This window comes from Danio rerio, chromosome 7 (genome assembly GCF_052040795.2).
Source record: "Danio rerio strain M-AB ecotype USA chromosome 7, GRCz13ab, whole genome shotgun sequence".
In the NCBI taxonomy this organism is placed as follows: Eukaryota; Metazoa; Chordata; class Actinopteri; order Cypriniformes; family Danionidae; genus Danio; species Danio rerio.
Genome location: NC_141027.1, coordinates 75,972,501 through 75,998,418, shown reverse-complemented (window position 1 = coordinate 75,998,418; position 25,918 = coordinate 75,972,501). Strand labels below are relative to the sequence as shown.

The following is a 25,918-nucleotide window of genomic DNA, read 5'->3' as shown; positions in this document are numbered from 1 at the left end:
GTCCAGCTGCCTCCAGTCCCGCCGGCTCCAGTCCAGCTGCCTCCAGTCCCGCCGGCTCCTGCCCAGCTGCTTCCAGTCCCGCCGGCTCCTGCCCAGCTGCTTCCAGTCCCGCCGGCTCCTGCCCAGCTGCCTCCAGTCCCGCCGGCTCCTGCCCAGCTGCCTCCAGTTCCGCCTGCTCCAGTCCAGTTGCCTCTCCAGCCGGCTCTCCTAAAACCCCCTGCCTTGTGCCTCCTGCGGGATCATCCATGGGTCATCCCTCCCGACCCTCCCTGGTGGTCCTTCCCACTACTTGGGACAGATTCACCGGCCGCACCCTGGCTTCCTGCTGGGGTGCCTGACCCACTGCCTGACCCTGATCTGGCCCTCCCATCCCTCCCTTTGTTCCTGCTCCGCTCCGCCCCCCCTCTTGGAACCAGTCTGGGAGCGTCTGGAAGCCGCTCTTTAGAGGGGGGGTAATGTCACATCCGTCTGTGACCACCTGAGGGCGCTGTAGCGCTCTAGGACTTGTAGGCGCTACAGTGCCCCAGGGAAAAAACTACATTCTCATACATCCCACGCGCATACACCGGAACACTTACACTGACCCGTCATCTCATCTGTTTTGTGTTACCGTTGATTATCTGGACTATATATTCTACCATTCCACCTATGTTTGTCATCGCGTCGTTGTCTACCTTGTCTTCCTTGTTCAAGCTCCAGTAAGTCTTAGATTCCAGTTTGTATTTCTGATCCTGTTCTCGTATGTTTTGCATTAGTCTAGTTCGTGTGTCGTTTGTCTAGTCTGTTTTCTAATTAGGTTTAGTTGTTTGAGTTTGTTTTTTTTTCCTGAGCCTCGTCTCTGATTTAGTTTCTGGTTTTGTCGTTTATTTGTTACTTTGTATTATCACCTTGTTGGCTGCACTGTAAATAAATAATCTGCACTTGGATCCGCACCTTTCTGTTTTTTGTTTATTGTTTTTGATCACGCTATATCGTGACACAGACATACTAGATTCACCTGATTTGTTGACTAATGGGTTGTAGATTTTTTCATTCCCGGGTCCTTCACAGGACCTTTTCCTCTTAGCAAAGAAACTTTAAAACAGTCCCTTAAAAGTCACGTCTCGGTTTCAGTTTCGGGCTTTGTCGCATTTTGCACTCAAACTACAAACGCCCAAGTGAACTGCGCTCAGGCCCACCTCTTCCAACCGGGCCACGGCCGGCCAAGTGAACTGTGCTTGAGCCCGATTCAGTGCACTCACACTTCTCAAACGATCCGGGAAACGGGCCTGGGCACGGTACAGATGGCATAGTGTGAGTAGGCCCTTAAGACGTCTGTTTCTTACTCATTTTGCTAGCTTGTGGGTTAAATTTGGGCGCTCATGTGACTGAGATAGCCGAGCGAATATAGTCATTTTTCAAAGTAAAAGATTTTTCAAAATAAAAGACTCAGATAATAAATAAATAGTTTCTTGTGCGGCCCGGTATGAATTGATCCACGGACCAGTATTAAACATACTAACCTAAAAGGTACAAATGTGTACCTCATAGTACCTTAAAGGTACAAAAATGAACCTGAAAAAGCTGCAAAAACACACCCCAAAGGTAATAATGTCACCAAAGTGTACCCTTTGAAAAGGTACTGCCCCAATGAAAGATTTTGTATCTTTAATTCTGTGAAGGCTTCATCTTCATTATTTGGCTAAATGAGTTCTGTAATGTTCAATAATGAGGGCAGCATTATTGAGCGTCACTGTGCTACTGTCGAGAGCTCATTTACAGTGAACTCAGTGAACTTCATAAAGGTATATACTGTATATGTTAACGATTGTATTGCCCAGTTTTTCTATTCCAAATAACTTTGAATACGTCTTTTATTTAAAAAAAATGGTTTTAACGTCTAAAGAAATTTTAAGCAAATATTAGCATCACTTTCACCACATTTGTTAAAACTCGAATCAGATTCTGATGTTGCAGATGATCAAGCAGATCAATTAAACACTAATTCCGCAAGAATGGCATTTTTATTTTGCTCACTCTCGCTTGTGGCCAAAAAGACTTGTAATTAGACATATGCTGATATTCCAACACAATCTCACGGCAATTCGTAACTTTTTCATTTAGTGGCTAATTTGTATGAATTCGTACGATCTAATTCGTACAATTTAGTACGATTTGCTTATCCCACAAAGACGGTTGGGGTTAGGGGTGGGGTTAGGTGCCTCGCCTCCTTTTTAAAATCGTACAATTTCGTACGACTAAACTCTTACGAATTCGTACAAATTAGCCACGAATCTGGCAAAACGTAAAATACTTACGTTTTCTCGTGAGATCAGGCTGGATATTCAGTAATTCATTATATTGTGATAATGAATATGCACAATAATGATGTTGTTGGCACTTAAATATACAGTAAATAATTATTTGCTATTTAAATATTTTGAGTGTTTTTTTCAGTGTTCAGATTGTAGTTTTGCAGTGGTTGTTCATCACATCGCCACTTAAGCGGTTTATTTTCAAGCATTATCATTTTCACGTTAGTCTGAATTACAACTTTGAAAATTACATGACTATCTATAGGCCTTTTGTTTGTTAACTCTATACTGTACAAGACTTTAGTGATTTAACAAAAGGCAATGTAATGACAACTACAAAAACATATATTTATTTTTGGTGAAGATATTTTCTTAGTTAATGACTAATAATGCGTGAAAATCAAAAGGTGTAATCATTTTAAATAACAGAAAATGTACAGGCAGTTTATTAGGTTTTTGTAGGGAAATATACAACACCACCCTAGACAATATATCACTGTAAACTATTAAAAATGTTCATAAAAGTCACTTTTTCAAACTTATTAAGGTTAAAAGTTGTTGGAAGACAGATCAATGCAATGCAATGAGCAATGTGTTATTTAACTACATGAAAATGATCACCTCAAAATAGTAATTAATAAACAGGAATAATACAAACATGAATTACAAAATACAGAAAACTGCTAATTGACAGATATTTTTTACAGTGCATTATCCATTTCCTGCAGGCTCTAATATCACTGAAAAAAAGTGTTACATGCTGAACTGTTGCAAACAATTTATTTGTGTTGAGTTTAAACAAACAAATTAAATCTAATAATGTTTAACTTAATTTGTTTGTATAAATTCAACACAAATAAATTGTTTACAACCACTTAAGATAAAAAAAGAGTAAATCAAAGGAATCATCTTTGAATAATTTTTTTCAGTGTATTTTTCTTGAGCCTGGGTTGCAGAAAGCAGTTGTACTAATTATAGCCTATTTAGTCAGATTAAGTGCACTAAAGCTTTGTATAGTTGACATTAATTACACTCGTTCAGACGCTAAAAGCAGTAAATAAACCTCCCAATTTCATGGCATTCATGCACGTATACATTAAAACAAATCTTTTAATTGTATATTGAGAGCAGGTTCAGTTGAAGTCAAAATGATTCGGCCTCCTGTGAATTTTTCTTTTTCAAATATTTCCCAAATGATGTTTAACAGAACAGGGATTTTCTCTCAGTATTTCCTATAATATTTTTTTCTTCGGCTATTTGTTTTATAATATTGGTTTTATTTTTGGCTAGTATAAAAGCAGTTTTTTATTTTTTTTAAGTCATTTTAAGGTTAATATTATTAACACCTTTAAGCAAAATTTTTTTCGACTATCTACAGAACAAACTATCGTTATACAGTAACTCGCCTAATTATCCTAATCTGTCTAATGAACCTTTAAATGTCACTTTAAGCTGAATACTAGTATCTTAAAAATATTTAGTAATTTATGTAATATTTACTGTCATCATGGCAAAGATAAAATAAATCAGTTATTAGTAATGAGTAGAGATGTAACAATATTGTAAATACCGTCATACCGCAATTGTAATTGTTTTCAATATTACCGTAGGCGCATGACTCAATAAAACTATATTTCTGAGAAAAGTTTGCTTAGGCGAATGAAGCGAACGGGAGGTAGCGGGAACTACAATTCCCATCATCCTTTGCGGTCTGTTGTCACTACAGATCCAGTAATGCGGAAATGGAGTGTGTTGCTAGTAGCGGGGAAGAAAAAGAGCTGTAAATGATCGAACCTAAAGCGGGTTTTAAATCGGATGTGTGGAAGCATTTCGGTTTCTTTCTTAAAAGATACGAAAAAGTAGAAAAGGTGACAGACAAAGAGAAAAACAGTATGCAGGCACTGCCAGACTGTGGTGAAATATAAGTCGGGGAATACGAGTAATAACAGTCATGGGGACTGCAGAACACAGCACACTGTTCAGATTGATGCAGACATTGACTTGTACCGCAAAGAGACCTCTATCTCACTCATGGCTTGTCCTCTCAAGTGGTGGAACGACAATGCTAAATCACATCTCTCTGTCCCAGAAACCTCAGTCCCAAATGAGAGGGTTTTTTTTCTGTTGCAGGGGACATGCCCAGAGATCCCAGCTTTTACCAGATTATAGTTATATGATAATTTTCCTTAAAAAACCCATCTCTATCTAAGTGAGTGAGTGATTAAATGTTGAATGTGATGAGTTTTCAACAATACTAAATTGAAACTTAATTTTTTTACATGGTTTAAAAGTTTTTTGCTATTAAAATTGAAAAATTGAAGTTCCTGTTTTAAAACTTACAGATAGATGGCTAATTTGTTTGTCATTGATATGTTCAGTGCTAAGGTAAATAAACACTTTTGGCACTTTTTTCGAGTCTTTCCATTAGTTTTGTTTTTCCTGTAAATTATTACAATAAATACCGTACCGTGCCATTCATACCGAGGTATTATCGTACCGTGAAATCCTGATACCGTTACATCCCTAGTAATGAGTTATTAAAACTAAAATGTTTAGAAATGTGTTCGTTCTGTTAAACAGAAATTAGGGAATAATTTAAAGGAGGGGGGGGGGGGGGGGGGCTAATAATTCTAACTTCAACTGTATATGAAAAATGCTTTAAGCAGGTTTGCAAATAGCATATACTACAGAACAGTACAGGTGTGTAGTTGATCAGCTGTTTTACCTAAAGCAATAGCAATTTTAGCATAGAACTCAGGATTATTATTTCCGTCTCGCTACACCGTCACACTGCAGAATGCTTTTCCTAATTGAAAGTGCGTCAAGTTTTTCCTCAAGTCAAAGCACTCCTTTGTTTCTGCTTGACAGTTTTCTGGCTATACTCTACACTGAATGCTTTTACTGTGGTGTGTGTCATTTCCTTCAGTGTACGCTGGTTGCGATGAACAAGAACATGTGTGAACAGAAAAGGTTGTGTATTCAAGCTATAGTGTGTGTGTTTTTGATTAACTCTTAAATGAGGTAAAATGACATTATTGACTGGTTTTTATTGAAAGAAAATGCTAAATATTGTTGTAGTCAATTTATAAGTGTAAATATCTAAATTCCTGGTGCTAAATTTCTGTGTGCAGCACAAATTCCTAAAAGTTAGACTAACATTAAGAGGTGTAGACGATCTGTCTGACAGGAAATGTTTATTTTGACCTGAGCCAAATAAATATACTGAATCAGCTCACTTTCAATGTTTTCCATCCTTGCTGACATTAAAGTCATCTGTTGCTGCTTGTCGTTCCATCGCTGTCTGAAACGGGCAGTTTTAACTGCAAAACCTACTCATTACAACCTTATTTTTAGAGACTCACACCCAGACTCTCTCTCTGTCTATCCGCAGCAATGAAAAAAAAGCTGAAAAAGTGTGGGGGACACACAAACGTATCTTTCACCTCTGTTTTTAAATGTATGTAAAGTGCTATAAGATGCCATTTTGAAAGGCTACTATAAATAAAGGGTTATTATTATTATCATTTATTATTATTAGAAGCATGACACGGTGGCTCAGTGGTTAACACTTTCACCTCACAGCAACAAGGTCACTGGTTTTTGTCCCGGCTAGGTCAGTTGGCATGTTCTCCCCGTGTTGGCGTAGGTTTCCTCTGAGTGCTCCGGTTTCCCCCACAGTCCAAACACATGCGCTATAGGTGAATTGAATAAGCTAAATTGGCCATAGTGTATGTGTGAATGAGAGTGCATGGGTGTTTCCTAGTACTGGGTTGCAGCTGGAAGGGCATCCGCTGTGTAAAACATGTGCTGGATAAGTAGGCAGTTCATTCCACTGTGGTGACCCTTAATAAAATCAAAGTAAAATGACTGAATGAAAAATTTGTTTGTTTTGAGGGAAACTCACTTAATTTTGACAGTTTTTTTTCCCCTAAAACAAAAATGAGAATTTTTCTAAAAAATGCTACTTGATTTAAGTATTTTTAGACATTTGCACTTAAGAAACAAAACAAACTACTATGAAGAAAATATTTTTGAGCAATTCCAGCGTTATGGATTTGACATTTGCAGTAAAAACTCAAAACATAATTTCACACAGAAAGTATATGTTGACATTATATCGAAACTTCTGTTTATATTTTCCAAAATAGCTCACCACAGAGTTATGGGAGCAGAAAAATATCAATATGTAAACATTTTTTATATTTTAAATTAGGAAAATAAACATGCGTTATGGATGTGACAAAAAAGTTTGCGAATTTACAGTCGACAACAGATTATTTAGAAATTCTGACAGTTAAACTGCACAACCCAAAAGAAACAATGCTCATCAAACAGGTATGAGTCGGCTCACTATAGAATTAAAATGATTGATTTTATTTTATTTGACATTTTTGCATTTATGAAGAAAAAGTGTCGTTATGGATGTGACACATTTCCGTTATGGATGTGACAGCTGTGAAATTGCCACTTGTGTGATTTTGGCAAATTAAATATAATAGTTTGAAATACTGACAGATACATTCACGAGTATTTTTACAGTACTGTAAAATACTTGCTAACACAAAAAATGTAGAAACGGTTTGTCTATTTTGCTGAAAACTAAATAATTTTTTATGGCAAGGTTGACATTTGCGTGGAATTGCCCTTTTGTAGAGTTTATATCATTTCCTCTGTGGATCACAGGATGGTCATTTTGTTAAGCTTTAACGGAGCAGCTGGCTGTTATGATAGCGATCATAATAGTGCATGTTTGCTCAATTCACTGAAGACTCTTTCCATGAAATGACTGAACCTGATGCCTTTCAGATTACTTGAGTTTCTTAATAAACACATCCAAACAGTCAAGAAAGAATACATTCATGCTTGGTGAGATATGCAGAATCAGGGCGTGTGTGCAGCTTTAAATAAAAATAAAAAATTGGATGTTTTGTAAATTCAGAAATAACTAAATGGGAACACTAAATCAACATTATTAAAACATTCTTTTTCTGGGTTATTGTCAGAATTTGTTTTAATGAATTTAACAGTGCAAAAGGGGCTATCTGTTGAACTCATAAAGCAAAGCATCGTTATTAGCGAGATCAATTCAATTAATCATTATTTATAAGTCTTTTTTTTTTACAATTCTGTCAAAGCAGCTTCCCATAGAAAAAGAAAGGAGAGTAAAAAGTCATATATTTCAGCGTTTATTCAGAGTATATTTTTAGGCTTTACCCTATAAATAAGCCTGGCTTTCATACTAGACAACCTAGGAAAGGTCTTTTACTGTTTCAAATTTAAAGCGTTGACAATTAAAATTAATTAATATAAACTCTCTAACTTTTATTACATAGATTGTGTCAAAGCAGCTTATACATACCGTTGAAGTCAGAATTATTCGCCCCCCTGTTTATTTTTCCCTCGATTTCTGTTTTACGGAGAGCAGATGTTTTCAGCACGTTTCTAATCATAATAGTTTTAATAATTAATCTCTAATAACTGATTTATTTTATCTTTGCCGTGATGACTGTAAATAATATTTGACTAGATATTTTTAAGACACTTCTATACAGCTTAAAGCGACATTTAAAGGCTTCACTAGGTTAATTAGGTGAACTAGGCAGGATAAGGTAATTAGGCAAGTTATTGTATAACGATGGTTTGTTCTGTAGACTATAGAAAAAAACATTGCCTAAAGGGGCTAATAATTTTGACCTTAAAATGTTTTTTAAAAAATTAAAAACTGCTTTTATTTTAGCCAAAATAAAACAAATTAGACTTTCTCCAGAAGAAAAAATATTATCAGACTTACAGTAAAAATTTCCTTGCTCTGTTAAACATCATTTGGAAAATATTTTAAAAAGAAAAAAAAATTTAAAGGAGGGGAAATAATTCTGACTTCAACTGTATATATAGAAAAGATTGTGGAATATTCTAGCAATTCAGGCAGGCAGGAGAGTAGTGGTAGAAAGCTGGGGTAGCTCTAGTTCAATTAAAACTGATTCAGTTTAATACAGATGTCACTATTGAAGGTCAGTTTGGTTTAATCCAGATCTGTGCGATTCAAATGTCACTGTTAAATGCCAATCTGCTGAACTTACATCGCTCACTTACACACAAAAAGCTCTTTATTTATTAGTGGTTTTATGAAGAACTCAAAGGCAACACAAAAGGCTCCCTTATCAACCAAATGAGGGGAAAAATAGTTTTTAGTTTTACAATGCAGTCATTTATGTCCATTTTTTAAGCTACAAAACCCCCCATATCCATTCTTTATAAAAAATAAATCTATTCAACTTTATTAAAGTAATGAATGCATTCTCAAGCGAAATACTGTTGAAGTCTGAATTATTCGCCCCCCTGTTTATTTTTTCCCCTATTTCTTTTTAATGGAGATATTTTTTTCAACACATTTCTAAACATAATAGTTTTAATATCTTATTTCTAATCACTGATTTATTTTATCTTTGCCATGATGACAGTAAATAATATTTGACTAGATTTTTTTCAAGAAACTTCTATACAACTTAAAGTGACATTTAAAGGCTTAACTACAGTAGGTTAATAAGGTGAACTAGGCAGGTTAGGGTAATTAGGCAAGTTATTGTATAACGATGGTTTCTTCTGTTGACTATCGAATAAACTAGCTTAAAGGGGCTAATAATATTGACCTTAAAATGGTTTTAAAAAATTAAAAACTGCTTTTACTCTAGCTGAAATAAAACAAATAAGACTTTCTCCAGAAGAAAAAATATTATCAGACATACTGTGAAAATTTCTTTGCTCTGTCAAACATAATTTGGGAAATATTTGCTAAATATTTGCTAATACTGCTAATAATTCTGACTTCAACTGTACATGTTTTTGTAGGAAAAAGTCCATTTGTTTAAATTTGGGCAGCACAAAGGAAAATGTCATTAATCTAAATCGATCTGTAATGCATTTATTTATTTATTTATTTAACTTAAAACCGAATCCTTGCCCTGCTTTTTAAAACTTTTTAATTAATTTGTTTGTTTATTTAGCACAAAACCTGCATTTCTTTTTTTAAATAACCCATTACACTTATACTAATACATTATTTATATATACAAATGATGTCAGAATTATTACAAAATTTTAAGGTCAAAATTATTAGCCCCTGTAAGCAATATATTTTTATAGTCTACAGAACAAACCATTGTTATAACTTGCCTAATTACCCTATCCTAGTTAACCTAATTAACCTTATTCAGCCTTTAAATGTCACTTTAAGATGTATAGAATTGTCTTGAAAGATATCCAGTAAAATATTATTTACTGTCATCATGACAAAGATAAAATAAATCACTTATTAGACATCAGTTATTAAAACTATTATGATTAGAAATGTGTTGAAGAAAATCCTCTCTCCGTTAAACAGAATTTAGAGAAAAAAGTAAACTGCGGAGCTAATAATTCTAACTTCAACTGTATATCCCATTATAAAAACGGGAACTTTTTTATAATGCAACTTTGTTGCAACTTTAAATACTTATTCTGCAAAAATAAAGGAATTAAACAAAATTCGTCAAACTTTTTCTAATCGAAGGGAGACTTTGAAAGTGAAGCATGAAGGACAGACAGTTTAGTTTCTTGGACTTGATTACAGAAGCAGACAGAAGTTGTGTGCTTCACAAAGACTCCATTCATTGCTATCCAACTTTTCAAGGCACAATAGAGCGAACCGGAAAACATGCAGCTATTTCAGCATCACAGTGTGTTGTTTGTGATATTAACTGCTTAACTGTCACAGTCTCATGGGCGGATCATTTTTTTTTAATATTTATTTATTTTTTTGTATTCTCTAAACCTGAAGTTATCTTGACAAACTATAAATAATATTCATATATCACCATAATGTTCAAGTGTGAACTCAAAATGTGTGGTGTGACAGTAAAGGGGCTAAAAAACAACTTTAATTATTCAAATATCAAGGGAAAAAATTAATTTGTAAACATTTGCCATCATTATATTAACGTGGCATTTGAATGTACTGAACAATCTGAAACTACAGACATTTTGAATGTGAAACTAAAATGCTTTAGATGCAAAAATATCTGCAGACAAGTTAAAAATAAGCTCTTGAGAATAATATAAGACCAAATAACATTAATGTAACACAGGAAGATTTTATTTTATTCATATGTTGTGTAAACCTTGCCAGAAAAATTCAAGTTTTTCAGACATTCCCTTCTAGTTTTTAGGGAAAAGGTTAAATCCCACCCAAAATGATTTGTAACCCCAAAGAAGATTTCTTCACACGAATTACATCGTTTTAATTTCTGCAAAATAACTTGTAAGCATTAAAGCACATTTTAACACAGTGTGTATTTATAACACTAAATGTGAATTAAGTATGAAGAAATAGGGCAGAAATAAATGTCATGATCTCCAGTTTAGGCTAGCAGAATCCTGTGGACGTAATGAGGACATATGTCTCACGGGAAGGGGCAGATGTTTGCTCAGATGTCACCATGTAAGAGCAAACTGCAAAAAAAATGTGTCTGAGTCAGTGGTGAGGCTGTTGAAATGTTTAGAAAGAAGTCTAAAAAAAAAAATGTTTTTTTTTTTTTAGTATAAAAAAAAAAGTTATCTAATTTTAAAATCCCCCTAGGGTTGAAGACTTGAGTTTTACTATTATTGAATCCATTCAGCCAATCTCAGGATCTGGCGGGAGCACTTTTAGCTTAGCTTAGCATAGATCATTGAATCGGATTAGACCATTAGCATCTCGCTCATTCTGAATCGTCGGTAGTTGCATCGCTACGTCAAATTCCTTAATCATTACGCCAGAATGACATTATCCGATTGTTAAGTGGTGACGTGTTGGTGACGTACTGTTTCCGGGTCCAAGCCGCCACTCATTTGAGTTGAGAAATCATTCGTTTATGAACACTTTTTATTCATATCACACATTAAAGTTAATTTTTTATAAAATAATAGTGTGCACAACAATCTCTGGGCTTGCTGCATAACAAATACCAAAATTTTAACAATTTATAAAAAAATGAATCACTTTCTGGCCATCGGATAGGCATGGATATATATATTGCGATCGTGATTTTCGAAAGTATTAAATCGCTTTGTAAACGTTTATTATTACCATTTCATGAATCTCCCCCATTCAGTTGAATAGAGCGCTTGGACCTAGAAGTCACTTCGCGTGACGTCACACTTAACAAGCAGATAGTTCCTAGGGATATCAGCCAAGAAAATAGCAACTTTTCAATTTCCATTGATTCAATGATTTATGCTAAGCTAAGCTAAAAGTGCTCCCGCCAAACCCGGAGATCTGCTGAATGGATAAAAAAATGGTAAAACTCAAGTTTTTAACTCTAGTAGAGTGCAAAATGAGCCCATTTCCAAAATAAGCAGAGCATACCTTTCAAAGTTATCTCAAGTTATTTGTTGAAATCTTTACAGATGCTAATGGTCTAATCTGATTCAATAATCGATGCTAAGCTAAGCTAAAAGTGTTCTCGCTAATTTCAAAACCAAGTCCATTCAGCTGATCTTAGTATCTGTCGAGAACACGTTTAGCTTAGCTTAGCATAGGTCATTGAATCGGATTAGGCCATTAGCATCTCTTTCAAAAAAATAAGCTTATTTAGTTTTCTCTTCTCTAGCAACATTGTGTACTAAGACTGAAATGAAAAAATGAAAAGTTGATCATTTCTAGGCCAGTACGACTAGAATATTATCGTTCCTTGATTATTAAGCAAGTATTTCCTATCCATATCTTAGTGAGATGCTAATGGTCTAATCTGATTCCATGATTTATGCTAAGCTAAAAGTGCTCCGCCTAGAGCCTGAATGGATTAAACAATGGTAAAACTCAACTAATGGATGGTAAACTAAACTGTTTAGCTCTAGGGGAGTTGTAAAATATTTTCCCAAGCAAGTGGAGTGTTCCTTGAGGAGTAAAGCAGGTTGTTTGCCACCTTACACATTCTGTGTTCATGACCTTATGTTTTATCAGGCTTGATAAAATTCTTGCTGTCTTTATTATGACTAATGTCTCCCTAGGAAAGATTTTTAAAGCACGGAAACACTGTGTACTTTGGAGAAAACACTCTTTTTTATTTAGTAAGAGCTGCATGCAAGCAGATAAGAGTTGCATTCCTATTTACTGACACTCTAAAAATAAACCCCAAATACTTGCGAACCAACCGAGACCAGTGCAGCTTCTGCAGACATTAAAGTCTAGTCACACTACACTGTTCAGAATTTTCTGCGAAATCTACAGGACTTACTGTAAATCAGATACAGCAAAAATACTGCGTTTACATTTCCATCACTGTTTATCTTGCTGTGCATGTATTTTTAGTATTCTACACTGTATCTTTACTGTAAAATATACAGTCATTTTCACAATGCAACTTTTTAAATACAGTAGCATACTGCATAACTGTCCTACAATAAAATACAGCTCATATTACAGTTAAATACTGTCTAATTTACAAACAATTTTAGGGCTGCATGGTATACTGTTTCAGCATTATCGCTATCAATAGTCACATTGCAAGATATGCAGCGTTGTGTTTGGACTGTAGTTTATTATTTGCATGTGTTTTTGAGGCCTGTGATTATATAAGGAGTTTAAAAGCATTTGAGCATAAGAAATTGTATCGTTTGTAACTTTTAAGATGTTTACTTGCAGGATCTCTCAAATCTTTTTACAAGACCTGGAACCCTGTTTTAGACTATATCAAAGGCGCACCTTGTTTAGTTGATATCAGATCTAATAAACAGTAAATAATTGAAAAGAGGAAATATTGACTCCTTAATGTGAACTTTTAATCACAATTTTTTCAATTGTTATTATTATAATTTTATATATTTATTTATTTTATTTATTTATTTTATTTTTTGCTTTTATCGTAAACTTGCTCATTTATTATTATATTGTTTAACAATTTCTTTTAATTCTTGTATTTTTTTTATTTATTATTATTTCTTTTAGAGGATATGTTTGTTTATAATTCATACATTTGAATTTATTTTATTTTAAGGGGATAGTGGGAAAATAAGAAAAATAAGACACTGTAATTTTTCCTTTGTTGTATTGTATACGTATTGTCTTGTTAATCTCAATAAAAAAAATAATAATAAAAAATTGAATTGAATTATATATATATATATATATATATATATATATATATATATATATATATATTTTTTTTTTTTTTTTTTTTTTTTTTTTTTTTTACGTAAGTGTACCTGAATACTGTTAGTATTTGCATTTTGACTATTGTTGTTTTTTTTTTACATCTAAACGTTTGGCTTTTTAGGAGATGCTGATGGTCTAATCCGATTCGATTCAAACGTTTGGCAAAACTGAACAATACAATTATGTATTACCAATACAATTGTGTAACTTACCTTTTTGATTTGGCATTTTATCAGTATCAGTATTTTGTCAGAGTATTGTTTGTTTTTAGCTATAATAACTATTAGTGAGAATTGTTTGCTTTAGCCATAATTTTATACTTGTTCTTTGTGATTTGTATTGTTTAGCACATTGGTCAACCTTTGGTTGTGTATAAAAGTGCTTTATAAATAAAATTGACATCGACAAGTATTAAAAAATGTACAAATGATCAACTTTTCACGGTGTAATTTTTTATTTTTGACTTTGTTTTTATTTTGCCAATTTGTGAGTTTTGTTTTTATTTATTTTGTTTTATTTAAACCTTCATTTTACCAAGAAAACATCTTGAGATTTGTAATCTCTTGTTTTAAGTGACCTGAGTAAACCAACAATAAACATCATAGACAACATAGTAAAATAAATCAACACTAAACACATTTTGTTTTCTATAATATTTAGAAACATACTGTAAAATTCTTTAAAGATATAAATAAATAAAATTCTGATGTGTGTTGTCACATCTTAATGAATCACCTTTACCAGACTACAGATATAGTATTTCTGTCTTGTTTTACAGTTGCTTGGCGTGGCTTTCCTCGGAATCGGATTGTGGGCATGGAGTGAGAAGGTAAGAGAAATCCAGTGAATCTACTGCATAATCCATAGAAGTCATCTTTATTTGATAGGAATATTAATGCACATGTGAGGCTGAGATGTTGCGTGTTCTTGACATTAAATACTGTATGAGATGCAGCGGTGGTTTGTTGAGTATGGTTATTTTTAGAATGAATCACTGACATAATTTATATATATATATATATATATATATATATATATATATATATATATATATATATATATATATATATAATTTTGTTTAATGTATTTTAAATTTACTTGAGTTAGAATTTTTTTTTCTTATTATTGTTATTGTTAATATTGTGTTATTAAAGCATTCTAATTATTTTGATTTTTTCATGTTCCCAGTATATACTTTTTTATTTATTACAGTTTTATTTTAGTACATCAAGTTACATTTAATTAAAATCTGAAAACTTGCTTTGTCAGTAACTGAATTAAAATATTATTTATTATTATTATTAATATTATTATTGTTACATACAGCATTCATATTATTTAGATTTTTAATGTTCTCTCTCTATATAATTTATTTATTACAGTTTTATTTTAGCACATTAAGTTACATTAAATTAAAATACGAAAACTTGCTTTAGCAGTAACTGAAATAAAATATTATTTATTATTATTAATATTATTATTATATATACATTCATATTATTTAAATTATTTATGAATATATAATAAAAATAATTAATTAAATTATAAATAAAAATTTATTTTAGTACATCAATTACATTAAATTAAAATACGAAAACTTGCTTTGACAATAACTGAAATATTCTTTATTATTGCTTTTATTATTATTATAATTATTATTATTATTGTATATTACTGTATATATAGCATTCATATTATTTATTATTATTTATTTTAGTACATCAAGTTACATTTAATTAAAATACAATATCTTGCTTTTGCAATAATATAACTCTCCATATATGTTATTTCAGTTATTTATTTTTATGATTTTACACACAAAATGCCAATAATTAGCAGTTTCACATTTTGTGATTCGTACGTGTTTTTTATTTACACATTCGAATTTCATTTTGGGAATTCTGGTTTGAAAACATTAAAAATATATATAGTTTAAAAGATATATTATATGTGGAGATATTGTGTGTTTCACTTAACAATCGGATACTGTCATACATTTGATTATTGGTGATGCTTATGTTGTCACCTCTGAAAAGTCTGCATTCATAATGACACACTTGTAAATATGTGTGTGTGTGTGTGTGTGTGTGTGTGTGTGTGTTTATCAGGGAGTTCTCTCTAATATCTCCTCCATCACGGATCTGGGTGGATTTGACCCAGTGTGGTTGTTTTTGGTGGTTGGAGGGGTGATGTTCATCCTGGGTTTTGCTGGCTGTATCGGAGCCTTAAGGGAAAACACCTTCCTGCTCAAATTTGTAAGTTTTGATTCTTATTTGTAGTATTTAGTGATTTTTTTTTTTTGAAAGAGCAGGTCACGTGATATTTGAAGTCTCTGCAATAGGTTTGAATGCATCTAACGTCAGGAAGCATTGTAATTATCTCTGATTGTGAGTTTTATATTTTAATCATTCTCAAATGTTATTTCAATATGGTTCAATTTGAATGAATTAAGGTTTGTAAACCACTCTAAGATCACATTTTCTTGTTGCGATTAATTGCTGAAGTGTTCATCACGGTTTACGATATTTTTAAGATTATGGTATTATGACCTATCCCAGCAGACACACAACGTTATAATACATTAATATTAGGCTAGATTTAGGTCACCAGTGTCAAAGGACAATGTTATTTTGACGTCCAATAGACAGTAAATGACGTTGATATTTGGTTGATTTTAGGTTGTGTTGGAAACTGACCAAAATCCAATGTAGAGCCAACATCTTAAACCAACGTCATGTTGACGTCAAATACTGACATTTATTCGCCAAGTAAGGCAACCAAAATCTAATGTCTAATAGAGGTCATAGTGGTAACGTCCACACATAGTCAAGCCACAACATCATTAGACGTTGATATTTGGTTGATTTTAGGTTGTGTTGAAAAGTGACCAAAATCCAACGTCGAGCCAACATCTTAAACCAACATCATATTGACGTCAAAAACTGACATTTATTTCTCAGGTATGACCAAATAATTATCAACAGAAGGTAATGATTCGCACTCAATTGCTTCGTACTGTTTTTATTTGTACTTTTTCTTACATTTTATGGGTGATAACAGACAAACAGACGTTTCGGCACAAAGCCTTCCTCAGTGTGTCAAAAAATTATCAACCAAATTTCAACGTCTGATAGACGTCATAGTGGTGTTAAGGTTATTGCACACTGAATCCGACATTTTCGTACGTTACAAAATAAATTCGACCTCAACATTTTGTTGATCGTATTAACAAACTGCCTGCAAAACTTTCGTCCGTCAAAATCGGGTCAAATTTTTCAGTTTATCGCATCTGAAAAAGCGATTTGATGTGTGTTTTGACAGTTCAGAGCCACCGTACATGCGAAAGGCAAAATACAGAATGCCGTCACTTGACCAGCACAGATCACTTCATGACAAACACAGTGCATAAATTAATATAAAGACAGAATGTGGCAGACGAAAAAATGCATATGAAAATTTCGCACTTCAGTATGCAAAGATCTGTTTTTTTTTTGTTGTTTTTTTGCTCCCAGTTTTCTGTGTTTCTGGGGATAATCTTCTTCCTGGAGCTCACCGCCGGCATCCTGGCCTTCGTCTTTAAAGACTGGATTAAAGACCAGCTCAACTTTTTCATCAACAACAACATCCGAGCCTACAGAGACGACATCGATTTGCAGAACCTCATCGACTTCACTCAGGAATATGTAAGACACGTGTTCATGCCTCAAACACAATGAAAGCGAGAATAGGGAACGCTGCAAATGAGATGAAAGAAATGACGGGATTAAAAAAGGCCAAAGTTTATATCCAGCACATGTCCTGACAGAAGTGCAAACAGGCAGATCTCAGAGCGCTAGCGTGACTTCAAGACTCTTTATCCACCGTCAGCACTCACTAAAATCCCTCGCCGCTCGCTTTTACTGAGCTTTCAGCGCACGTTTTAGAAGGGTGAGCTGTCAGATCCAGATTTTGTTTACTGCCAGTTATAAAAAATGCTTGACATTTAGAAGGTTACTGGGTCAGTCTCAGGAAATGCTGCCATTTGGGACAGGAAGATGTTTTTTATTACTTTTTATTGCCACAGTGGAATGAACCGCCAACTTTTCTGGCATATGTTTTATGCAGCGGATGCCCTTCCAGCCGCAACCCATTACTGGGAAACACCCATAAACTCTCGCATTCACACACACACATACACTACCAATTTAGTTCATCCAATTCCCCTATAGCGCATGTGTCTGGACTGTGGGGGAAACCGGAGCACCCGAAGGAAAGCCAGGAGAACACAGAGAGAACATGCAAACTCCACACAGAAATGCCAACTGACTCAGCCGGGACTCGAACCAGCAACCTTCTTGCTGTGAGGTGACAGTGCTGACCACTGAGCCACCGTGCCGCCAGCATATATGACATTTTAACTCGTAATTAAAAGGCAAGTTTACCCACAAATGAAATTGTCATTAATTAGTCTCCCTCATAGCCTTCCATCTGGTGTTTAAAAGGCCTGAAAATGTTAAGTAAATAAATAATGCAAGCTCTTGATAACTGTACAGTTTAAAGTCATGCGTAAACTCTTGGCCGTTAAAACAACAATGTTGGACTACAGGACGTGTTTATTGGGATGGCATCAGCAAATTTTAGCCTGGCATGCAGAACACATATAACAGCTGAATATAAAGGAAACCATTAAAATGCAATGGTCAGCTATTCCAGCTTAAAACTTAAAAAGCTTATCACTGGTTATATTCATTTTTTTCATGTTAAAAGGATAACTCTGTCATCATTTACTGTTTCTTGTGTTCTTCTTCTGAACACAAATAAAGATATTCTGAAGAATGTTGGAAAAGACAGCCATTTACTTCCATGGTTCAGAAAATCGTGTTTGCATAAAATAAATAATAATAATAACAATAATAAAATTAATAATAATAATAAATAAATAAATAAATAAATAAATAAATGAATAAAATAAAAATAGAAAACAATAAAAAATTTTAAAAAATGAAAAAATAAATAAATAAATAAATAAATCAAAATAAATAAATAAATCAAAATAAAAAATTTGGAAAATATTAGGTTAGATTTAGGTTGCCAGTGTCTAAGGACAATGTTATTTGGAAAATAAAATTAAATCAGATAATATATATATATAAAAAAATTATAATAAAATAATAAAATTAAATAAAAAAAATAAATAAAAATTAAATTATTAAAAATTAAATTAATTAAAATTAAATGAATAAATAAAATAAAGTAAAATAATAAAAAAATTAAAATAAAATAAAATAATAAAATACATCAAAATAAAAAATAATAAAATGTAATAAAAATAAAATAAAATGTAATAAAATTAAATAAAAAATAACATGTAAAATAAAAAAAACATATATAATATATAATTAAATAAATATACTATTGTATTTATAAAACAAAAGAACCACTTGAGTGTGAGTAAATGATGTGGAAAGCTTTCAATTTTGCGTGAACGACTGCAATAAAGAACAGACACACAAATGACACTGTTTCCTAAGCAAAACCCTTCTAACACAGCGTTTCTCTAGCTTTTTTGCTCTGTGCAGCAGATCTGTTTCCAGCAGATGACTTTCCTCGAGACAGATTTAATTAGATATCAGAGTCAGGCAGACGCTGTCATGTTATTTCCTTGCTGACGGTGCATGATAAAGACGACAGAAGCAGTAAAGCTCTGTACATCAGCATCCAATACAGCTGTAATGGGAAACACGGGGGATTTTGGCTTTTCTTTCGTACAGTCGCTCTCTAATGCCACATCTGTGACATTGATGTGTATTAAATAGAGAATACTATCCAATGCATCAGTGCTTACATTGTGCCAATATTCCCAATTATTGCAATTTTGCTTTGATTTTATGATGCATCGTAATTGCATGCCCAATTGTGTGGTTTGTTCAGTGGGAATGTTGTGGGGCGTTTGGAGCAGACGACTGGAACCTCAACATCTACTTCAACTGCACTGACAGCAACCCTAGCAGAGAAAAATGTGGCGTCCCCTTCTCCTGCTGCACCAAAGACCCCGCGGTAAGTCTATATGACCATCACACATTTTAGTTTTGCATTTTTAAATTTGTTTTTATGTCAATACTAGGGATGTAACGGTATTGTAAATACCGTCATACCGCAATATTAATTTTTTTCGATATTACCGAAGTCGCATGACTCGGTAAAACTATAGGTCTTCTGAGAAAATTTGCTCAGGCGAATGAAGCGAACGGGAGGTAGCTTAAACTACATTTCCTATCAGCCCAGGCGTGGCCATAATCCTTTGCGGTCTGCTGTCGCTACAGATCCAGTAATGCGGAAATGGAGTGTGCTGCTAGTAGCGGAGATGAAAAAAAGATGGAAATGATCGAACCTAAAGCGGGTGTTGTCGCCGCGCGCGTACTGAATAGCAGTGTTGTCGCGCACGTTCTGATCAGCTGTGTTGTCTCGCGCGTATTGTAAAGCGCCGAGGGGGGGTTGAGCGCGCATACTCAAGAGCGGTGTTGTCTACTGAAGGGCTGGACGGAGGTTGTGTCGCGTCGCGGGGGCACTTTTGATCGATTTGGAAGGGCATTTTCTATCCAAGACTAAAAAGGGCATGTGCACTGCACAGGTTGAGCCCTATGTGTGCACGTGCCTGCAAGTTGGGGAATACGACTAATAGCAGTCATGGGGACTGCAGAAACACAGCACACTGTTCAGATTGATGCAGACATTGACTTGTACCGCAAAGAGATCTCTATCTCACTCATGGTTTGTCTTCTCAAGTGGGGGAAAGACAATGCACAACGTTACCCACTGCTGTCAACCTGGGCCAAGTCATATCTCTGTCCCAGAATCCTCAGTCCCAAATGAGAGGGTTTTTTTCTGTTGCAGGGGACATTGTAAATACCCAGAGATACCAGCTTTTACCAGATTATTGTTATATGATAATTTTCCTTTAAACCCATCTCTATCTAAGTGAGTGAGTGATTAAATGTTGAATGTGATGAGTTTTCAACAATACTAAATTGAAACTTTATTTTTTTTACATGGTTTAATATTTTTTTGTTATTAAAATTGAAGTTCCTGTTTCAAAGCTTACAGATAGATGGCTAATTTGTATGTCATTGACACTTTTGGCACTTTTTTGGAGTATTTTCAAAAGTTTTGTTTTTCCTGTAAATGATTCAATAAATACCGTACCGTGACATTCATACCGAGGTATTACCGTACAGTGAAATTCTGATACCGTTACATCCCTAGTCAATACTTTAAAAAAAAATCGCTGCAAATGTCAGTTTCCATTTACATTTAATCATTCAGCACAGAAATAACAATGCCAGTGACTCTCAACGCCCACATTTCTTGGAGATGGTTATAAATATACAAACGTTGCACACACAACAATAGACCTATATAAACACGAGCATACTTGCAACACAAAAAACAGTCTAACATCTCTAACATTTTTATAGTCATATACAGTGCATCCGAAAGTATTCATAGCGCTTCCACAGTTTTTTATGTTACAGCCTTATTCCAAAATGGATTAAATTAATTTATTTCCTCAACATTCTACACACAATCCCCCATAATGGCAATGTGAAAAAATAGTTTTTTTATCAGAGTTGACCCCTGATATATAGAATAAATCTTCATCTTTAGTAATTTAACGAATGCTTTGTAACACTTTAACTAAACATTTCTAAACCCCAGTAGTTAAAATGTAAAAAAAGTGCCAATAATAAAACCAATTTAAATGAGTTGCAAAAGTATCTTCGTCATAGTCAGATAACCCCTGTCGTCTTGCTCTTGAAAAATGAAGCGCAGTTATTTTCTGAGCTTAATTCGTATGCCAGTGTTTTCCTGATTAAGAGACGCTGAAAGCTGGAGAGGAAAGTCTGAACAATAGGTGACAGAGCCAAACAAAAGAGCACTATAAAACAGGATTTGGACTACGTGAATAGAGTAAAAATAACATTTCACTGACAATAAACAAGCACTGGGAGCACACTAAACGACAAACAGGAGGAATTATGGCCAGTTATGAGCTCTTAACTCATTGCAGATAAATGTCGTCTACATTAATTCGGTTTTGAGCCCTTCTGTGATTGCAGTCATACATTCAGTTCATTATAAAGGAAACTGCCGGTGATAAATTCACTGTAAGCTACAGGAAGAAAAGATAAGGGAAAAGCATTTATAGTGAGAATATAACTAAAGAAATAATATATTAGTATAAAATTAAAATTAATATTTTACAGTTTAACAATTGCTAAATCCTGCCTTGATGAACAGTATAATTTTCTTTAAAAAAAAAAAAGAAAAGAAAAAACTGACTACGAGTGTGATATTGCAGTTATACAACAGTTCGACGGCATAATCGTGTGTATAAAAAAGAAAATCAAACACGGAGAGTCTCAAAACCCTTTTGAATGAGGAACTACTTTCTTCCGCCATTCCTTCGCATCTGCATCTGACGTCAGAACAGCAAAAACCGTTGCTAATTCACCAGCGTCAATTTAGAGCTAGTGTTTGAATGCTTCTATAGCGTAATGTCTAAAGTGATCACAAAACAGGTGAATTTGCTCACACTTTAGGATTATAAGGCTGAACGGCATGAAATGCCATCAGTCTACAGAGATTTCCCAATATTTCTCTGTTGCAATCGGGAGATCACAATACTACTATGGTATAAATACAGCACTACTAGAGTAGTTTGGAATTATGCTGGTTTTCTTATAGGGATGAACATCTGCAACCGTCTTTGCTCAATGATCGGCTAATGGCTGCCGCCCGCTGTCTCTCAGAAATGATACATTTGTTAAAATAGGCACTATCCTTATAAATAAACTGCATAGTTGCAATCTAAACGACTACATTCTTGACTAAAAAAAGCCTCAAAAGTACATTATGTTGTCCAACAGCAGCAATATTTGTAAAGTGTAGAGTGTCCTCTACTTGTTGCTGTATGTGGGTGGAGTAATACTCAAAGGTGAAGGGTGAAGGGTGGGTTAAGTGCTATTACTGGCAGAATATTGCAAGGCTATCAGCCAATCAGATTCAAGAACCAGACAGTGAAAAGGGTGGTACGAGTGCTGTTTCTGCCAGAATATTGCACAGCTATTAGCCAATCAGATTCAAGAACCAGACAGAACTGGTCTCGATATATATATATATATATACTGTATATATATATATATATATATATATATATATATATATATATATATATATATATATATATATATACACTGTTTAAATTTATTTACACTGTAAAAAGTCATTTGATCTTTAAGTTGTTATCTTTAAGTTAAGTACATTATGTTTTTTTTTTGTTTTGTTACATTTGATATTAATTTTATTGCAAGAATTTTTAACTTTTATTTTGGACTTTTATTCAAAGGTAAAACTAAGTTGTTGTATAGTTCACCCAAAAATACAAGTTTTGTAATCTTTTACTCACTCTCAAATAGTTTTAAAACTATTATGGGTTTCTTTTGAACACAAAAGAAGATATTTTGAAGAATGTTGGAAACTTTTAGTCATTGACTTCTATTTTTTATTTATGTTTTTATTTTTTCATTTTAACGGATGTCAACGGCTACCGGTTTCCAATATACGGTTTCCAATATACAGTTTCTAATATACTTCCAAATAATATTTTTGTGTGTGTGTGTGTGTGTGTATAACATTAAAGGCACTTTTAAAGATTTTTGGGTTGAGTGAATGAGGATTAAATTTTCATTTTTTGGAGAATTAGCCCTTTAAAAATGACAATAGACTCTTTTTTTTCTCTCATGTACATGATGTTAAAAACATGGTAAAATATGCTGCATTGTAAATGTATGTCATTAAAAAAAGTAAATTAATTATTTTAAAGGAGAAAGGGGGAATATTGATAAATATATAGGCTTTAATATATATGATAAATGATTTTCGAAAAAACTGATATAGTACAATATCTTGGAATATCTACAGGAACTAATTTCTTTAGTGTTACATTTTGTAGATGTTTATTAAAGAATTGTCTAATGTGATTTTGGTCTCCATATTAGTGTGGTATAATATAATTTTTGGCTTTCCCAATTCACATAAATAAATAACATCTCCCCTCCCTCTAAATACTGTATATCAATAAAAAGATAAATAAATAAATAAATAAATATTGGGCAAACAAAAAAAACGCTGCATCAAGATTTTCAGAATTGATTTGAAAGAGGAACCGATATTCAGGATGAAACTAAGGGTGCTTTCACACCTACACTTTTGTTTGGGAACCTGTCTCGTTTGCCCAGTTAGCACGGTTCGTTTAGCATATGTGAAACCACCAATCGATCTCGGATCCGCGCCAAATCAATCGCTCCGAGATCGCTTGGATGAGGTGGTCTCAGCTCGTTTGAAACGAACTCTGGATCGGATCGATTGCAGTGAGAAAGCGATCCGATCCGAGCCCGGTTATATCACAGTGTTTTATGGATATGTAATAGGCATACGGCTATATGAAGAGAGAATTATGAGATGGGTGGGAAGTCGAGTCTCCGGATGCCTGCAAATAAATGATAATCTCCCGGTAATCTCGCGTCTCCCTTCCGGTCCTCAAATAGGCTACGTCGCGCACCCTTCTCAGACTGCTTGTCTGTTTGGAAGAAGGATTACAAAATGAAGAAGTGACTCCATCAGGGTTTGCTATTTTCAGTCCTTATCTGGTCACTTCAACACACTGGACTATTGTAGGGCACTGTTGACATGCTATACTGTTGTTAATATTAATGTATTAATGTGTTGTTTTGCAGGAGGATGTCATCAACACACAGTGTGGATATGATGTGCGCGCAAAACCGGTCAGTTTCCATACACTTTGGCCCCAACGGCCTCCCATAGCACTGTGCGTTTATAAACGCTCACATCATTTATTCATCACTAGGATGCAGAACAGAAGACTTACATCCATGTGAAAGGTTGTGTGCCGCAGTTTGAGAAGTGGCTGCAGGACAACCTGACGGTGGTGGCCGGGATCTTCATAGGAATCGCTCTGCTGCAGGTCAGAAGATCAGCTTCATCCAGTCTTTAAAGGCTCTTCACATCATGGACAGTCACTATAAAGACAGCAATAAAGAGAGCATGATGAATGTAAAACAACAGCAGCACTAAAACTAAAGCTACAATGATAACGATGCAGGGAAACAAAATCAATGCATCACTTTTTAAAACAAACTCCATCACTGGCTATTATTATTCTTCATGGTGTGGACGGGCCTTTATTGACTGTATCTGCTGTGTTTATACTTCACGTTTTGCTCTGTTTTTTCTCCACAGATCTTTGGAATATGCCTTGCACAGAATTTAGTTAGTGATATTGAGGCCGTGAGAGCCAGCTGGTAAGAGCAAACGCATGCAAACTCTTTGGTTCTGCTCTACTTTTGCATTCTGTCACAGCACGCTGCTTTCTCTTTCACCCCAGAGCTTATTCATAATGACTGGCTGCTTTAATGCTGTTAATGACTGTGTGCTTCTGGAGTCTTCCCACAGCTTAAAAAAAAAAAAAAAAAAAAAAAGAAAAACACAAACAGCCCTAGTTTTAGATTTTACTTCAAGAAGCGCCATCTTGTGGACAAAACCAAATGAATATGCTTGCTCAACTTTCACCTTCACTTGTAAATGTTTAAATAAAAAATACTTTTATAACATTTCATTTTAAGAACTATAATAATCATTAACAAAGCTGGCAAAAAGTGTGGAATACTTTTTATTTTTAGAGCTGCATTTTTAGTGAAAATACAGCAAAAAAAAAATCATATTGTGAATCATTATTTCAGTTTTAGATTTATGTTAATTTAAAGCAGGCATTTGCAAACTCTGGCCCTCCAGGACCGAGTTTGGATGCCCCTGATTTGAAGTAACTACTACTTTATTTGAGTTCATTTATTCTTCCAATGAATTAAGCTGAATTATCGGCATCATTACTCCAGTTTTTAATGTCCATTGTTTTGAAATTATTCTAATATGCCGTTTAATTATTATTGGTATTAAATTACCTTCATATTTGCATTAATTTATTTAGCAGTTGCAAGTTTAATGCACGATAATTTATTTATTAAAAGTGCTTATTATTATTATTAATTATTATTATTTTTATTATTATTAATGATTATTATTATTAATATTTTGTTGATTATCATTATTAATTATTATTATTATTTATTAGTAGTAGTATTAATTACTATTATTTATTATTATTATTATTATTAATGAATTAATATTAATATTGTGAATGATTATAATTATTATTATTGATTATTATCATTATTAATTATAATTATTATTATTATTATGTATGGTTGTTTTTAATATTAATTATTTTATTAATAATAATTATTATTATTATTATAAGTATTATTAATAATATTTTTATTAATTATTATTATTATAAATTGCTACTTTTATTATTATTATTACTAATTATTACCGTTAT

General features: G+C 33.6%; 1 protein-coding gene and 1 long non-coding RNA gene across 4 annotated transcripts in view; both read left to right on the top strand.

Moving 5' to 3' along the window:
- The window catches only part of tspan5a (tetraspanin 5a), a 39,050-nt gene that overhangs the window by 4,343 nt on the left and 8,789 nt on the right, over positions 1-25,918 (top strand). For 2 of the 3 annotated variants that reach the window (XR_015494691.1, NM_001006047.3), the window contains exons 2-8: positions 14,243-14,293; positions 15,573-15,719; positions 16,977-17,147; positions 19,375-19,500; positions 24,240-24,287; positions 24,371-24,487; positions 24,763-24,824. Coding sequence is in view for 2 of the 3 variants with exons in the window: in NM_001006047.3 (NP_001006047.1) it covers positions 14,243-14,293; positions 15,573-15,719; positions 16,977-17,147; positions 19,375-19,500; positions 24,240-24,287; positions 24,371-24,487; positions 24,763-24,824 (722 nt within the window). In the remaining variant the exon portion in view is untranslated. Of the gene's footprint in view, positions 1-14,242; positions 14,294-15,572; positions 15,720-16,976; positions 17,148-19,374; positions 19,501-24,239; positions 24,288-24,370; positions 24,488-24,762; positions 24,829-25,918 lie in introns of those variants that run through there. The other variant, XM_087259170.1, reaches the window with a different exon arrangement.
- Positions 1,271-4,704, top strand: LOC147836225 (uncharacterized). The gene is made up of 2 exons (XR_015496532.1): positions 1,271-2,423; positions 2,671-4,704. It is a non-coding gene; the product is annotated as an uncharacterized LOC147836225 (long non-coding RNA).